Genomic DNA, 18609 nt, shown 5'->3' on the forward strand with positions numbered 1-18609 from the left:
ATGTCCTTCTGTTTGATTAAAATAAAAGGGAGAGTGTTCCTGATCTCTCGATATGTCTACTTACAGAGAGATTATAAACTCCTGGCCCTTGGAAATAGGAACTATGAAGGTTGCATGTGTCCTGGCTCCTCTCCAGCCCTTCTGCAGGGCTGCCTATGTTCCTGGTGCCATTTCCCACCACATTTTTCACTCTTTGCTTTGTAACTTGAGGTCTGTTAAGATATCCTTGAGAAAGTGTAGGCAACCAGCTTTGTCTTTTACTATAAATCTCACACTGATTGTATAACTCATTTAATATGAGGGAAGTTATTTTCTTAACAAAGTGCTGGTTAAGAAAAATTCTTGCATCTTTTTTTTCTCTTCCTTTTTCCTCTTCCCCTTCCCTTCCTCTTTCCTTCAGAATCTCGTGTGTAACCTAAAGCAATGACAGTGTACTGTTACACCTTTCCTGTGCTTTGGGGCTTCTTGGACTATCTTCTTCCTGACTTGAGTTCGAGATGATGCATGTTCTGAGTTTGGCCATGACCAGTTAGGGTCACTGATCAGTGAATCGGGCAGCATGTCTGCACTCGGCTCAGGAGCACACAGAGATGCTACCAAGCTCAGCTGCTTTTCTCCTTCCTCTTTGAGAAGTTCAGCTGCTGTTGTACTTGGTCTTCATTTCTTTCTACATCCTTGGCAGAAGCAGAACTTCCAAGTCTTTATTTCCTGATTTGCTGCTTTACCCAGTAATAGGGATGAACTGAAACCCACTGGGTTGGGAAGCAGACGTAGGGACCCCCCCATCCTTGTTAAAAAACACAGCCCACTGAAGAAGCACTGAACCACTCCAGAGATTACAGCCCTGAATGTAGGAATTTCGTGGCCTCTTACTAATTTTTTTCCCCCATCTCTGTTCAGAGGGCCCGATAGACATAAACATGAGTGAGATTGGAATGGATGCCATCCATGAACTCTTCTCTAAAGACCCAACCATCAAGCTTGGCGGTCACTGGAAGCCATCAGATTGTGTGCCTCGGTGGAAGGTAGGGTGGGGTCAGACCCCAGGTGCTGGGAAGCCTCCCTGGCACTTGCTGTCATGTGAATCACCATGGATTTCACTCTGACATTTGGTAATTTGCACCCTACTTACCACTTATTGCAAAGGATTTGCATCTGATGGAAACATATTGGAGGAGTGGGTTTCCCTGAGGACTTTGCTGTAGCCGCAGACATACGCATTGTTCTGATCACTGAACCAGGACCCTTTTTCTTCCTTCCAGGAATATTGGCTAAGCAGTGGGGGGAGGCGGGTGGTGGGTCTCTCCTGATAGATTTGCAGAAGCCATCTTCACAAATTCAGCGCTTTATGCTTTATTTGGCATTGTTGCCATGAATTTAGTGGAGTAAAAAGCAGAACTATCTAGCCTGACTATGAGAATTGTTTAGTTTTTTTCTGCATGACTGTAATCAGGAGACATCAGTAGTGTGGCTCAAGCTTATGACAGTGGCTTAAGTCAATTCTTTGAACAAGTGTTGCGTAAAGTGCTTATTCCGTGCCAGCCCTGTGGATGCTATAGCGCAGCAGTGATCAAAGTGGATCTGGAACAAAGCAGTGTTTCCACCCCATCACTGGGATGTAAAGTCAATTTAATGATCAACGTTAAATATATATATATAAGTGTTTTTTTATGTCGGTTAAAAGTATTCATTTAGTACATGTGTTGATAATATGGGGCTTCCCAGGTGGCTCAGATGGTAAAGAATCCACCTGCAATGTGGGACAACCCCTGGGTTGGGAAGATGCCCTAGAGAAGGGAATGGCTACCCACTCCAGTATTCTTTCCTGGAGAATATACAAGACACAGAACAAGGCTTTGCTCTGATGTAAAGGAGTGTTAAGACATCTCACCTCCCCTCCTAATCTCTTAGTTAGTGGTTGGGACAAGCACACCCACGTTGTTCTAAAACAAGCTGCGCTAGAATAGAGAGACAGGAGATACTATTGACAAAAGGGCGACTGCAGAGAAGTGGAGGGTAAGGCAGCTTGCCGGAGCCCCCCAAGCGGGCCGGGCCCCAGTGCTGTGGGAGTAGTCGAGGGAGCTCGCTGACTGGGCGGCCTCTGTCACTGTGACCCGCTGCAGGTGGCCATCCTCGTCCCCTTCCGGAACCGCCACGAGCACCTCCCGGTCCTGCTCCGACACCTCATTCCCATGCTCCAGCGCCAGCGCCTGCGGTTTGCGTTTTATGTGGTGGAGCAAGTGAGTGGCTCTTTCTTCCCTCTTCTTTCTTTTCCAAGACTACAGTTGAGAGAGCTTCAGGCTGATCCATCCTTGGGGTTAAGAGCCCATAAGATGGAAAACTCACAATTGAGTGGCCCTGTGGGGGCAGGGAGCAGAGGGCGTCCTGCGCTCCTCCGTGGAGACGTTCAGTACCAGCAGGTCTGCGTGCTGCCTGGAACCTCGTTTGCGCTTGAACAGAGGCCTCTTGTGGGCTGGTGGAGATGTTCAGGACCAGCAGGTCTGCGTGCTGCCTGGAACCTCGTTACCCTTGAACAGAGGCCTCTTGTGGGCTGCTTTTCCTGGAACTGCTTTGGGTATTGTCTTCACATTTCAGACCCAGGAGATAAGGGGCTGCAGGTAGAGATGGCCATGTTGTTCTTCCTTTCGTGTAGGGGGCTGGGTACCCTTCTAAATGCCGTTACACAGCTGACTGTGCCTTCAAACGGCCTTGGAGAGAGAGGCTTAGGTTTATCCTTATCACCCTTTTTTATTCCTGAGGAAGTTGAGGCCAGAGGTCAAGTGATGGTGAGTCAGTGATGAACCAGGCAGGACCCACCTCCCTTCCAGCCCAGTGATCTCTCAATAAGGTCTCCTTTAGGCAGGGCTGAGGCAGCAAAGATTCTTCTTCAAGAGTCCTTTTAAAAATAAAGTTCTGCTTCTTTTAGGTTGGCACCCAACCCTTTAATCGAGCCATGCTTTTTAATGTGGGTTTTCAAGAAGCAATGAAGGACTTGGACTGGGACTGCCTAATTTTTCACGACGTGGATCACATACCAGAAAGTGATCGTAACTATTACGGATGTGGACAGATGCCAAGGCATTTTGCGACTAAACTGGATAAGTATATGTATCTGTGAGTTTCATTTCCTTTTAATTAAAGAGGTTAAATTTAGAAGGATGATGAAAGATCCAAGGATGACCAAATCAAATTAGCTCCAACGTGAATCGCAATCTACTGATGAATGGATAAACGAAATGTAGTATATCCATTCATATGATGGAATGCTATTTGGCAATAAGAAGAAATGAAGTACTGATACATGTGACAGCCTAGATGAACCTATATGCTCAGTGAAAGAAAACTAGCTACAAAAGACCGAGTATTATATGATTCAGTTTGTATGAAATGTCCAGAATAGGCAAATCTGCAGAGACAGAAGGAAGAACAGTGGTTGCATAGGGTTGAGGAGAGTAGGGAGAAATGAGTGACTGATGACGGGTGCAAGGCTGCTTGGTGGGGGGGCGGTGATGAAATTGATTAACACTGATTGTGGCCATGGTTGCAAATCTCCATGAATATATATAAAAAAAACCCCATTGAATTTACACCTTACATAAGTAAATTAGGGACTTCTCTGGTGGTCTAGTGGCTAAGACTCCATGCCCCCAATGTGGGGGACCAAGGTTTGATCCTTGGTCAGGAGACTAGATTCCGCATACTTCAACAAAGATCAAAGACCCCACCTGCCACACTCAGACCAAACCAATCAATCAATAAATATTTTTTTTAAAATAATAAATGGGTAAGTTGTATGGTATGTCAATTCTGTCTCAATAAAGCTGTGATTTAAAAAAAAAATGAGAAAAGAAATTTAATTAGCTACTTGGGTTGATGCATTTGGCCCGAGGAAACCATTTCAGGTGGTTTGGGGCAGTAGCACAGAGAGTATTGCTTTACTTAAGACTTAGTTCTCCCATGAGATGGCCTGTTCTAGGGGGAAAAAAGAGAACACCCTTTCATGCACGGATAATTGATGCCATACATCTCCTTTTAGGCTTCCTTATACTGAGTTCTTTGGCGGAGTGAGCGGCTTAACAGTGGAACAGTTTCGGAAGATCAACGGCTTTCCTAACGCGTTCTGGGGGTGGGGTGGAGAAGACGACGACCTGTGGAACAGGTATTGCCCTTCTTCTGATGTCTTCTAGAAACACTCCCTTAGGCTCTCCAGACCAGCACTGTCTAGTAGGAATATGACGCATTAAGCCATGTATTTAATTTTCAATGTTCTAGTAGCTCTATTTAGAAAGATTTTAAAAAAGGAAAAAGGTGAAATTAATTTATTATATTAATAAAAATATTTTAACAATTATACTTACTGCAGTATATCCAAAACAATACCATTTCAACATGCAATCCATATAAAATTTATTTTAATATAAAATATTAATGAGATATTCTGCATTCCTTTTTTTTTCTTACTAAATCTTAGAAATCTGGTGTGTACTTTACACACATAGCCCATTGCACTGAAACCTTCCCAAACCAGAGGTCAGATATGAGTTATACAGATTTATCCATGCCATCAGGTACGGCTCGTATTTTAAGTTTGTAGGAACAATCTCATGTGTGAGTAGTGTCAAATAGTATTTTTGTACAGTAAGTAAATAGTAGGGGCTTCCCTGGTGGCTCAGCAGTAAAGAATCCACCTGCCAGTGCAGGAGATGCCAGTTCAATCTGTGGGTCGGGAAGATCCCCTGGAGAAGGAAAAGGTAACCCACTCCAGTGTTCTTGCCTGGGAAATTCCGTAAACAGAGGAGCCTGATGGGCTACAGTCCATGGGGTCACAAAGAGTTGGACACAACTGAGCCACTAAATAGCAGCCCAGCAACTATGCCATTTTTACATAAGGGATTTGGGCATTCTCGGATTTTAGTAACTGCAGGGCGGGTGCTGGAACCAGTCCCCCCACGTGGAAACTGAGGAACGACTATATATCACAATGAGAGTATAAGTTGGATTCAGAGGAGGCTGGTAAAAATTCAGATAATACAGAAGTGTATAAACAAAAGGGGCTTCCCTGGTGGCTCAACGGTAAAGAATCCACCTGCAATGCAGGAGTCGTAGGAAATGCAGGTTTGACCCCTGGGTCGAGAAGATCCCCTGGAGGAGGGCATGGTGACCCACTCCATGGACAGAGGAGCTTGGTGGGCTACAGTCCATAGGGTCGCCAAGAATTGGACACAACTGAAGTGACTTAGCATGCACGCACGCATATAAACAAAAGAGTGTAAGTCCTAATCCCCATTGATATCCTGTTTCCTTCCCAGGAAGTAGCCATTTCAACAAGCAGTTTCTTTATAGTTCTTTCTATTCATACATAAACAGCCCAGACACATCCCTTCTCCCCTTCTAATCATGTCAGTACAGAGAGCCATTTCATTGTTATTACAATTATGTGGTATTTCCTTGTGTAGACAGACAGCAATTTATTTTTAATCCTGTCCTGTTGATGAACAGTGTTGTTTAATTTTGAGCATCTTCTGTTCACATGTGCAAATATTTCTGTAGGTTAATTTCCTGGTCGCAGAACTGCAGAGTCAAGAAGTAAATGCACTTTAAAAATTTTGATAGTTATTGTCTGATTTTCCTTCAGAAAAGATTGCAAAAGTATTGTGACCAACAGTACATAAGCGTACAAATTTTCTTAGCACACCACCTGCTTTTGGATATAAACGACCATTGAAATTTGTGCCCATTTCAGCACAGCAGCTCCTGGACAATTCTTTCTCGGTCTGTTAGGTAAAAATGGCATCTCATCCTTTTAATTTGGGTTTCTTAGGAACCTGGTGAGGATGAGCAGCCTTTCCATACTGGTTTGACTGGTTTCTGAATCTAGTTGGGCTCCCCTAGGACATCTGTTGGAGAACGCAATGGCACCCCACTCCAGTACTCTTGCCTGGAAAATCCCATGGACAGAGGAGCCTGGTAGGCTGCAGTCCATGGGGTCGCTAAGAGTTGGACATGACTGAGCGACTTCACTTTAACTTTTCACTTTCATGCATTGGAGGAGGAAATGGCAACCCACTCCAGTGTTCTTGCCTAGAGAATCCCATGGACAGAGGAGCCTGGTGGGCTGCCGTCTATGGGGTCACACAGAGTCAGACACGACTGAAGCGACGCAGCAGCAGCAGCAGCAGGACATCTGTTCTGCCGGCTCATCCTGTTCTTTCTCCAGCTCAGCAAGGAGTCCCTCAGGCCAGGAATGTGTGACTGTTTCCCCAGCACCCCACATAATTCCAGGCACACAGTAGGCATCTCATACATGGTTATCAAATGAGAGGGAGAACACATCTTCACCCTGTCAGCCCTCCACACCCGCGGGTTCTGAATTTGAGGATTCAACCAACTGTGGATTGGGGGGTGGGGTGCGGAATTCCGAAAAGTTCCAAAAATCAAAACTTGCTTGCTCCCCATAAGCAACTATTTACATAGCGTTGACGCTAGAGGTGATGTAAGGTCTGCTGGAGGATGTGGGGGTCATATGCAGATACTGTGCCACTTTGGGCTTCCCAGGTGGCTCAGAGGGTAAAGAATCCACCTGCCAATTCAGGAGACGTAAGAGACACAGGTTCCATCCCTGGGTCAGGAAGATCCCCTGGAGAAGGAAATGGCAACCCACTCCAGTACTCTTGCCTGGGAAAGTGTGTGGACAGAGGAGCCTGGTGGGTTACAGTCCATGGGGTCACAAACGAGTCAGACACGACTCAGCGACTAAACAACAAACAAGCTGACCGGGGGCGGGGGGGGAGGGCATGTGTGCACACATGGTTGCACCTGTCACTGAGACCCCATGTCAAACCTCGGGAATTTTTAATTTCTCTTCTTTTTCAAAACTTTTCATATTGTAGACTTCTTTTCTAAAACCATGAACTTATCCAGAGGGAAAGTGACTTGAATATATAGATGCAAAAGAAGCACTGTTGTTCAGCTTGGCGTTCCTCAGCCTTGGTCTCACCTGTCAGACTTGATCATTTTACCCATCTTCTTTGTCTTGGACAGAGTCCAGAATGCAGGCTATTCTGTGAGTCGGCCAGAAGGTGACACAGGGAAGTACAAGTCCATTCCTCATCACCATCGAGGAGAGGTCCAGTTTCTTGGAAGGTTGGTGCAGTTTGTTTATTCCTCATACAAAAGTCCTGTATTTCCAGGGTCCTCAAGCATTGCAGTCCCCGGGCTTGCTACTCACCCCTTCCAAGGTCTTGTTCAGACAGCTGTTTGAGAGTTCCTGTTTATCACTCACTGAAGTGTGAGGCAGGTGTTTGGGGGCAAAATGATACTATTGGTGAAAAATGTGATTGTAAGATCTTTTAAGGAAATCACTTCTCCTTAAGCTTTGTAGTTGTCTGCGCTGTAGCCTTCAGGGAGTTGGAGAAAAACCCATTCGGGTCAAAGTCTGTGTAACTGACGCTCATGTGACAGAGTTTGGCACCCTCTCTGCAAGCTCAGTTCTGGAAGGGTGTCCCTGAGCCTCTGTGTGGCTGCAGCTGCTGTATCACCCTGTACACCTTCAAGGAAAAGAACTCCAGGTCAGGCTGAGCAGAGGCGAGTGCATGGCGTGCATCTCCAGGTCCTCGGGAGTGGCTCTTTCTGTCTTTTGTTAATCGTTGGGAGGACTGTCCTCACGACAGTCGATCTGACTGCATGAACTGTTTTCCTGGGGAGTAAGAGGGCACTGAATACAGACGGAACTTTCTCGTCCCGCCATTTAACATCTTACCTCCGCTTCCCCGCTCAGTGAGTGATCTCGAGCGAGCCAGTTAGGACTGTGACCCTCGGTTTCCTCCTCTGCCGAGGGGCAGGCGCGTTAAATAAAGTCCAGCAGCTCGCGTGAAATAGGAGGTGTTTCCAGGTCTGATAATGGCGCGCAGCCTGGAGGAGCCGAACGGCAGATGACCCGCCCTGCGGGGCCGGGCAGGAGCGTGGTCTCCCCGGGTCGTGCTGCTCGGCCCCTCGCTCAGAGCCGCCCCTGTGCCCCCGCTTCACAGGTACGCTCTGCTGAGGAAGTCCAAGGAGCGGCAAGCGGTGGACGGCCTCAACAACTTGAACTACTTCGCGAACGTCACGTACGACGCCTTGTATAAAAACATTACCGTCAACTTGACACCCGAGCTGGCTCAGGTGACTGAGTACTGAGAGGAGGAGGGAACAGTCGTTGGCTTCCCCCACCGCCCCCGGGACAGCAGCCCGCCGACGCGTCTCGGGGGGCGCGCCGCAGAGGAAGAGAACAGGAAACCCAGCGCCTCCTGAAGGATCACAGGGTTCAAGGAAAAAAAAAATGTGAACAGAGCACACGCACAAAAACGCCTTCCCCGTCCGGACCCGCCGGGGTGGAGGGAGGCGCCCGGGAACTGACCGACGCCTGTCCTGCTGCCCTCCTCCCCGGCCTCCCGCCCCGTCTCAGCCACGGGCCTCCGCAAGCGGAACCGGAGCCGCCCCGGAGCCTCTTCCCCCGCGAGAACGGCCTGGGCAGCTTCTTGGCCTCCAGAGCAGAGAGGCAGACCCGCGCAGGGCAGCTGTGTTTTAGGAAGAGCAAAAGGAAACTCCACACAACTATCCTTCTACATATCTGGTGTTCCCTCTCTCTCTCTCTTTTTCTAAATTACCTGCTTTGGGTGGGGATTGAGGGTGGAGGGGGAGGGCTTGGGGAAGAGAAATAGACATGCAACAATCACTTCTTGAAGAAGTATAATTGTAAATAAGCCATGTAAAATGCCTTTTTTTTTTTTTTTTTTAATTTTCTAGCCGGCTCCAACTCAAACCGAGGGTTTATATATCAGATCCTGTATTGGTTTGGCAGATGCAGGAACTCGGCTAAAAGGGAACGACAGCCATCTCCCCGGTTGCTGTCACTGTGGAAGGGAGTGGACATAGAGCATGTCACAGCAGAACAAAACAGCCCAGTCATTATCACCAGTGGCCAGCTGCTTCTGCCTCACCTCGCGTCCCCTTTTCCGAAAGCGTTGCTCTTGACTTTGGCTTTGGTTTTCTCTTCCCTGTTGGGCAGTCCTTCCCGGTCCCAGCCTTGTGCTGAACAGGAAGCTGTGTTAGGATAGTGCTGTCCTGCTTGAAGCAAACCCTTCAGGTGGGCCCAGTGCACACCACTGGGTCTCTCACCTTGGTGTCTCATCCTTTCCTCGGCATCAGGAGAGAGTGGGGGTGTTGGTTTTTCCTACTTTCTGTTTCTCTCTCTCTCTTTCGCTTGCTCTTGTGGACCGTGGCCACAGTTTTTGAAATCTGTGCCTAAATTACCAACCAGCTTCAATGATTCCTCTGAATATTCCCCTTTTTGGTTTCTGGAAAGGTTTTTTTTTTTGTTGTTAACATTATTAACTAGTGTTGGGTTGGCCAAAAAGCTTGCTTGGGTCATTCTGTACCATCGTACGGGAAAGCCCAAATGAACTTCTTGGCCAGCCCAATATATAGAATCATGAGCAACTGAATGATGTGGAACTTAGCCAGGGAGCAGGTGACACTTGTGTGCTGCGGGTCAACTGGGATCCAGGCTAGACCAAATCAGAGCTTTGGGATTAGCTTAACAAAGCTGCCGGACAGACAGACACAGGAGCCCACATGCTCCTTTCACACCCCCATGTGCTTTTTTGAAGTCAGATTCTAAATTGCATTTGAATTTGTGCCTCTCTGTTTCCCTTGAGCCAAATCCCTCACCTCATAGTTCCCTTTGGCTCCTGCAGAATTCTGAGGAATACCAGGTTTCCCCCATCCTTTTCCATAAAACATATTTATGTATCCATACTAAAGAGTACTTTCTGAGGAGTACTTCATAGTTTTTTTTTTTAATTGCCTTGTTTGCCTTCAGTTTCCTTAATTTTCATGGTTTACATGGATGTGTGTGTAGGGGCTATATTTGTGTATATACACGTGGGTTGGGGTTTTTGCATGTGTGGGTTCCATGGACGTATGATCCCCACAAGCTGTGGGAGTGATTGGCCAGGCCTTGTTTTTTTAATGTGTGTTTTTGTTTTTTCGAAGAAGAGGATGCTATTTAGAAAAGAAACCGCATTGCAAACCTCTTACCAGCTCATATGAGAGAGCAGATTCCTGCCCTTGAGCACGCTGGTAAGTTGTTATCATAAATGTTTTAAAAGAGTTTTGAGCATTTCATGCTTTAAAAGACCTTCACAGGGAATATGACACACAAAGTTCTTTTGGTTTTCCTTTGACGTAAGGTGCATAAAGCAATAAAAATTTCTTTCCCCCTTCCTCCATGCGCCCCCAGGCCTCGTGCTGGCCTGGCCTCTTCTTTCTCTGAGAGCTGTGAGCTGCTTTCAGTGTGACAAAATTACTATGTCCTTTGGAAGAATTTGCCAGGGCAGACTGATCATTGGTCAGGGATGGCCCGTGTTTGAAGCCTTTCATTAGCATATTTGCCGTAAGAACAAATGCTGGCAGAAAGCTAACAACACCTAATTTGACAAAGAAAATGCTGGCTTGAGGACAAAAGGAAAAAGTCTTTCCAGGGCTGGAAGTTGGGTAACTTAAATCATCTTGCAATCATGTGTGAGTTTGTTTTATCTGTGTGAAGTCTCTTACTGTGCACTGTTAAATCATTTATCCACTAAACTGAGTGGGGAAACGTAAAAGAAAAAATGAAAAACCACAGCCAGCCCCACGTGCTGTTGATAGCGTGTTGATAGCGTGAAATTATCATGTTAAACAACAAGAACCAAGTGTGACCTTGCGCGTATTTTGGCAGCTGAAATTCCTTAAGGCTACCAAACGGATGACCCCTTAAATCAGCCTTGCCTTTCGATTGCAGTGTGCAAGGAAAAGTCTTCTTTCACACTGATTTTTTTGGCGGGGAGGGAGTGTCCACAAAGCTATTCATATTGACAACACAGGGCCTCCCCTAAGCCGCTCCACCACGGACACCTATAGCTGAACGACAGCCACGTGGACTGATGGTATCCACTCACCAATGACGATGACATTGAACTAGCTTGTTTCCATCACTACGATTTTTTGAGCTTGCTCTTATGTTTTAAGAGGTGCCAGGGGTACATTTTTGCACTGAAATCTAAAGATGTTTTAAAAAACACTTTTCACAAGAATATAGTCCTTTGTCATTACATTATTTACTCATGTGTTTGTACATTTTTGTATGTTAATTTATGAATGATTTTTTCAGTAAAAAATACATATTCAAGAACCAAACCTTGGTGGTTGTCTCTCTTTGTCCAGGACAGTTTGACTTCTTAGAGTCTTGGCTTCTGCTTTAGCCGAGCTGACCTCAAGGTGGTCCTGAGAGGAATACTGCAACCCAAGCCCTGCAGTCAGGCCAGTTGAGTGAAAAATGCTGCTGATGTAACCAAAGCGTTGAACCCCCTGTGCTATGGGGCATCTGCCCACACTTGGGTCTTCATTCAAGAACTGGCCCAGGAAGGGGATTCCCTGGTTAGGATTTCATGTTTCCACTGAAGGGGCCTCAGGTCCAATCCCTGGTTGCAGAGCTAATATCCTGTGTGCCAAGTGACCACAACAGCAAAAGATTTAAAAAGGGGCTTCTCTGGAGGCCTGAGCTTCCCTGGTGGCTCAGATGGTAAAGAATTGCCTGCAGTGCAAAAGACCTGGGTTTGATCCCTGGGTTGGGAAGATCTCTTGGAGAAGGGAATGGCGACCCACTCCGGTATTCTTGCCTACAGAATCCCACAGACAAAGGAGTCCATGGGTTCGCAAAGAGTCGGACACAACTGAGCAACTTAACGCTTTTATTTTCCCTGGTGATCTAGTTGTTGACTCCACACTTCCTCGCAGGGAGCACAGTTCCCTGATCCCTGGTCAGGGAACTAAAATCCTATGTGCCCAGAGGTGTGGCCAAAAAAAAAAAAAAAAGGAATTGGCCCAGGTAATGCCCATTAAGTCAAATCAGACACCTGGAGGGATAGGGGAGGGTCGATGGAGTTTGCCTCCAGAAGGTCCTCGGGCCAGTCCAGAGTTTGCCGTCTGTCTGTGCCTACTTGGAGGTTGTAATCGTAGCTCTTTTTTGTTGAAGGTTTACCGCTGACTAATATTCTGTGGAAAGTTCTGTGTTCAGGTCCTAGGGATATAACGATTAGCAAAATAATAGGTCAGCGGCCTCATAAAGCTTACTTGTCCATTTCTCCTCCTGCACTCCTGATGGAAGGTAGGATTTAAATGACAACACAGTAAGTGCCATAAGGGAGGTAACTGCAGACCGTGAGTGCACGGTAGGGAAGGCATCCCTGAGGTGCAGCAGGTGAGCTGAGCCGAGGTGAACAGGTAACCTGGTGAGGAGAGGGCAGAGAGGGCAAAGGGTACAGCGGGCAGTGTTGGGCTGGGGCAGTGGACAGGGCCAGACTGCAGTGCAGGCCCTGGGAGCCAAGGTAAAGCATTTGGGTTTGATCTTTACAGCAGTGAGTTCAAGCATTTCCAGTAAGTAAGGCTGTGTGATGTAAAGTGAAAAAGAAAACCAGGGAACGTGTTAGACACTCAGTCGTGTTGGACTCTTTGCGACCCCATGGACTGTAACCCGCCAGGGTCATCTGTTCATGAGATGTCCCAGGCCAAGAATACTGGCGTGGGTAGACATTTCCTTCTCCAGGGGGTCTACCCCACCCAGGGATCGAACCCGCATCTCCCGCATTGCAGGTGGACTCTTTACCGTCTGATCCACCAGGGAAGCTGATGTGATGTAAGTAGAGGGTAATTTGAACAGATGGCTGGCAGCAGGGAGAATGGCATATTATAGAGGAACACAGGAGACATGAGGGGACCGACAGGAGAATGCCGTCCTGGTGGGGGCGGGGTGTGTGGGATGGAAGGATGCTGACGTCATCCAGGATCCAGGCGCACGTTGCTGTTGGGGTGGAGGGATCCACGTCTGGCTTCCCCGCTTGTATGGATGGCAGGGCCATTTTCATGAGACAAGGGCAGTGGAATTGGACCAGTTTCATGACGAAGATGACAAGATCAATCACGAGTGTGTTGACTTCAGGGAGTTTTGAGAAAACCAAACCAAAACAGCTAACAGGCTGTTCTACATTTGCTGGTTTGGGTGGCTCAAAGGAATGGTCAGGACCACAGATGGATTTTTGCGTCTCTGGACTAGGAGGAAAGTGAAGATCCTGGCAGACTACCGTCCACGGGGCTGCAAAGAGTCGATCACTACTGAGCATGCGTGCAAGGAGTGGGTGAGACTGCTTAGCGAAGGAGTAGAGCAGGATGGGCAGAGGGAGAATAGTGTGGCCTTGACCCAGGCCTCTAAGATCTCCGTTAACAGTTGGGAAGAAGAGATTGAATGAGCAAGGCAGACAGGAAGAGTGGTAGGAGGAAAACAGGAGTGGCCAAGACAGGAGGTCAAGGGAGATGTTCAAGGCAGTGGTCAGCAGTACTGCATGAAGCAAAGAAGTGAAGCAAGATGAGGCGTGAAGATGAATGATGATCAGTGGGGAGGATGCTGGTCCAGGCCAGAGCCAACTTGCTGAATCGAGTCTGTGAGGGACGCCACCCTGGAGAAGACCAAGAAAGGAGGAGATGGAGTACCAGCAAATGTAGGCATTTCTTGAATTTCATGTATGGGGGTGAAAAAAGAAGGCTGGGGGCTGGAGGAAGTATGTGAGGCTCAGGGCAGGCTTTGATTTTCCAAGAGAAACTTGAGTGTGTCTTTGAACCCTAGGGAGATGCCCACCTAAGAAAGGTAGTTGAATATATGAGACAGAGAATAATGCAGCAGGAATGCTCCTGAACTAGTAACAGGTGAGTGAGACCAAAGCAAAAGCCCAAACCAGGAGGAATTAGAAGTCCTTCCAAGGCATCGCCAATAAGGTCTCCTGTGAAGACCTATTGCTATTAACAAGGATCCAGGGTCCAGTCCAGTGAGTCACCAGAATCGGAATTCAGCTGAATTGATCTCTGGTTCTACCACTTCCTCCCCACTGAAAGTTTTTTTTAATTTAGGGGAAGTCCAGTTGTAAAAATAGTAGTTCCCATTTATTGAGCACCGCTTCTGTGCCAGGGTCTGTGCTAATTAAGTGCCTTTTGCCCTCTCAGTCTTCAGACCTCCAAGGTGAACTCTGCCCTTTTTCAGAACGCGGTTTCTCAATCTCGCCTCTGGACCCTGACCTTTGGGGCCAGATAATTCCTTGGGCTTGATGGAGCAGGGAAGGAGGGTTGGCGTCCTCTCTGCAATGTAGCCGCACTGTGACCTCTACCGTTTAGAGGCTCGTGGCATAGCATGCCCTGCTCCCAATTGTGACAACCAAAAATGTCACCAGACATTTCGAGGAGACCACAGGGAGAGCAAAATCCCCCAGCTTTGAACCCCTGCTCTAGAGTTGAGGAATGAAAGCCACTAAAGCCACCGCTTGCCTGAGGTCACAAAACTAGCCAATGGAGCCCCCAGCATTTCAACCCCGTGTGGTTTTTACCCCAAGGTAATTGCTCTGAACCCCCAGGCTATTTCTGATGCAACTTCTTTTTTTAGTTCTTGCTAAATACTCTTACTAGCTTTTGTTCACAAACACACCTCACAGATATTTTTATTGTAAAAGTAATGCCTGAACACATGTTTGCTGAAAAGTCTTAGAAACTCCCTTTAGGTTAGCAGTTTAGCTCATGTCTGTATGCACCTAGATACCTATGTGCAAGTATAGGGAGATAAAGACAGGTATATTTTTAAAGAAATATAAATTGTAATTACTTTGGGCTTTCTACCTTACTATTTCCTGGAGATCTCGTCTCTATAATGAAGAGCTTTCGCACGTAAAGTTCAAATACCACCTCCTCCAGGAAGCGGTGCATGGGCACCCAGTCTGCAGTGCCTCGGGCCTCACTCACCTTTCTTTTGCTTCTCAAATTTCCTCTGAATCGTACTGTGTGCTTGTTCACGCTTTGTTCATTGACTGTCGACCCCATTCCAATGTAATCTCCGTGAAGGTAGAGACTGTTGTTCCCTGCTCTAGCCCAGGCCTGGCACATAGTAGGTGCTCAATGAATACCTGTTGAAGGAATGAATGAACACATCCGTATTATCTCTTTGAATGGTTGCATGTGGTAACCTATCATATGGATGGGTGTGATTTATTTAGCTCTTCTGCTCCTGATGGACGTGGCAGCTGTGTCCAGTTTTCCACGGTCACATTATATACCACAGTGAACAGCCACATGTAAATTTGGGTGCACCTATGTAAGCAAAGCCAAAGAATGCTCAAACTACCGCACAATTGCACTCATCTCACACGCTAGTAAAGTAATGCTCAAAATTCTCCAAGCCAGGCTTCAGCAATATGTGAACCGTGAACTTCCTGATGTTCAAGCTGGTTTTAGAAAAGGCAGAGGAGCCAGAGATCAAATTGCCAACATCTGCTGAATCATCAAAAAAGCAAGAGAGTTCCAGAAAAACATCTATTTCTGCTTTATTGACTATGCCAAAGCCTTTGACTGTGTGGATCACAATAAACTGTGGAAAATTCTGAAAGATGGGAATACCAGACCACCTGACCTACCTCTTGAGAAATTTGTATGCAGATCAGGAAGCAACAGTTAGAACTGGACATGGAACAACAGACTGGTTCCAAATAGGAAAAGGAGTACGTCAAGGCTGTATATTGTCACCCTGTTTATTTAACTTATATGCAGAGTACATCATGAGAAACGCTGGACTGGAAGAAACACAAGCTGGAATCAAGATTGCCGGGAGAAATATCAATAACCTCAGATATGCAGATGACACCACCCTTATGGCAGAAAGTGAAGAGGAACTCAAAAGCCTCTTGATGAAAGTGAAAGAGGAGAGTGAAAAAGTTGGCTTAAAGCTCAACATTCAGAAAACAAAGATCATGGCATCCAGTCCCATCACTTCATGGCAAATAGATGGGGAAACAGTGGAAACAGTGTCAGACTTTATTTTTCTGGGCTCCAAAATCACTGCAGATGGTGACTGTAGCCATGAAATTAAAAGAGACTTACTCCTTGGAAGGAAAGTTATGACCAAGCTAGATAGCATATTGAAAAGCAGAGACATTACTTTGCCAACAAAGGTTCGTCTAGTCAAGGCTATGGTTTTTCCAGTGGTCATGTATGGATGTGAGAGTTGGACTGTGAAGAAGGCTGAGCACCGAAGAATTGATGCTTTTGAACTGTGGTGTTGGAGAAGACTCTTGAGAGTCCCTTGGACTGCAAGGAGATCCAACCAGTCCATTCTAAAGGAGATCAGCCCTGGGTGTTCTTTGGAAGGAATGATGCTAAAGCTGAAACTCCAGTACTTTGGCCACCTCATGCGAAGAGTTGACTCATTGGAAAAGATTCTGATGCTGGGAGGGATTGGGGGCAGGAGGAGAAGGGAACGACAGAGGATGAGATGGCTGGATGGCATCACTGACTCGATGGACATGAGTCTGGGTGAACTCCGGGAGTTGGTGATGGACAGGGAGGCCTGGCGTGCTGCGATTCATGGGATCTCGAAGAGTCGGACACGACTGAGTGACTGAACTGAACTGATGTAAGCAGGTCAACTTGAGAGTCCAAAAAGTGAAATTGCTAGGTGAGGGGTTTGCATATTTTAGATGTTGATGGAACACACCAAACTGTCCTACAAAAAGGCAGCTTGGGGACTCCCCTGGTGGTCCAAGTGGCCAAGACTCCAAGCTCTCAATGCAGGGGGCCTGGGTTCAATCCCTGGACAGGGAACTAGATCCTGCGTGCCACAACGAGAGACCCTGCGTGCCACGACGAGATTGAAAAGCCCACGTGTTGTAACCAAGACCTGACGCAGCCAAATAAATGAATATATTCTTAAAGGCATTTTGGATTAATCCTTCTACCATCTGTGCATGACCATGCCCTTTGTATCTTGGTGTGTGTGTGCTAAGTCGCTTCAGTCATGTCTGACTCTTTGCAACCCCACGGGCTGTTACCCATGGGGTTCTCCAGACCAGAACACTGCAGTGGGCTACCATGCCCTCCTCTGGTATCTCCCCGACCCAGGATCCAGCCTGTGTCTCTTGCCTCTCCTGCGTTGGTGGGTGTTTGCCTTCCCACTAGCACCACCTGGGAAGATCGTAATCCCGTGAAGCTGATTTTGTGTGTGAGGTGAGATGGGGGGAAGGGCCAGGTTTTTTTTTTCTTTTTCTGAATGGACTGTTAATTGTCCCCATAACATTTGTTATAATATGTAATTTCCTCATTTTTGGAAATATGTCTCAGACATTAAATTCATTAGCAAGATTCTTGCATTCCACCAAGCTCTTTGTCTCATTCTGCTTTACATGGTTATATTTATCCCTACAATATATTTTAATGAGACAAGTGCCTCTCATTTTCCATTCGCTCCTCCAAACTTTTAGATGTAAGCTTTCTAGAAGTGGAATATACATACAGAGAAGTCCATAAATATATGTGAATAACTCTTTGAATTGTTAGAGTGACCATAACCATATAACCTCATCATTGTTAATTACTAAACATTTCTTGGCTATTTTTATGTATATTTTTATTTTGGATTGGGGTATAGCCAACTAACAAATGATGTTGTCATAGTTTCAGGCTAACAGCAAAGGGACTCAGCCATACATATACATGAATCCATCCTCCCTAAGTCCTCCTCCCATCCAGGCTGCCATGTAACCTTGAGCAGAATTCCCTGTGCTATATAATAGGTCTTTGTTGGTCATCCATCTTAAATATAACAGCGTGTACATGTCCATCCCAGACTCCCTAACTATCCTTTCCCCCTATCCTTCTTCCTGGCAAAATCACAAGTTTGTTTTCTAAGTCTTTTTCTCTGTGTATTGTAAGTAAGTTCATTGTATCCTGTCTTTTCAGATTCCATATATAAGGGATGTCATGTGATACTTCTCTTTCTCTGACTTACTTCACTCAGTATGACACTCTCTAGGCCCATTCATGTTGCTGCAAATGGCATTATTTCATTCTTTTTATGGCCGAATAATATCCCACTGTGTGTATGTACCACATCTTCTTTATCCATTCCTCTGCTGATGGACACTTAGGTTGCTTCCATGCTTGGCTACTGTAAACACTGCTGCAATGAATATTGGGGTGCCTGAATCCTTTCAGATCATGTTTTTCTCTAGATATACGCCCAGGTGTGGGATTACAGGGTCATATGCTAGGTCTGTTTTTAGTTTTTTAAGGAGCCTCCATACTTGCATTTTCTTAATTCAGTGAAATTTAGATTCATTTTGTCAAATTCTATTAAAAAATTATTGTGGGATTACAACTGACCTGACATTGAAGTATTAATTCGGGAAGACTTAGTATCTTTACAATATTAAATCTAATCTCCAGAATTACTAAATCCTTTTGCTCAGAGGAAACATGAACTATTCCCTCTAGCTGTGACCAAGTCATGACCCCACAACTGCGTTTTTACTAGTCGGTGGATTCACAACCAAAATCCCGTGAAAGAAAGAAAAGCCCCCAGGACTTCCCTGGTGGCCCACTTGTCGAGACTGTGCGTTTCCAGTGCAGGGGGCCCAGGTTTGATCCCTGGTTGGGAAACTAGAGCCCACGTGCCACACCGAAGACCCGGCGTGGCCAAGTAAATAAATAAAAACATTTTTTAAAAAA

General features: G+C 46.3%; 1 protein-coding gene across 1 annotated transcript in view; it reads left to right on the forward strand.

Moving 5' to 3' along the window:
- Nucleotides 1–11214, forward strand: part of B4GALT5 (beta-1,4-galactosyltransferase 5) — a 77266-nt gene extending 66052 nt beyond the window's left edge. Inside the window, exons 4-9 of the mRNA XM_027558296.1 lie at nucleotides 901–1025; nucleotides 2124–2240; nucleotides 2927–3114; nucleotides 4037–4159; nucleotides 7042–7143; nucleotides 8028–11214. Of these exons, the coding sequence (XP_027414097.1) occupies nucleotides 901–1025; nucleotides 2124–2240; nucleotides 2927–3114; nucleotides 4037–4159; nucleotides 7042–7143; nucleotides 8028–8175 (803 nt within the window). The 3' untranslated portion in view covers nucleotides 8176–11214. The remainder of the gene's footprint in view (nucleotides 1–900; nucleotides 1026–2123; nucleotides 2241–2926; nucleotides 3115–4036; nucleotides 4160–7041; nucleotides 7144–8027) is intronic.
- The last annotated feature ends 7395 nt before the right edge of the window (nucleotides 11215–18609 follow it).

The sequence above is a fragment of the Bos indicus x Bos taurus genome, chromosome 13 (assembly GCF_003369695.1).
Source record: "Bos indicus x Bos taurus breed Angus x Brahman F1 hybrid chromosome 13, Bos_hybrid_MaternalHap_v2.0, whole genome shotgun sequence".
Taxonomy (NCBI): Eukaryota; Metazoa; Chordata; class Mammalia; order Artiodactyla; family Bovidae; genus Bos; species Bos indicus x Bos taurus.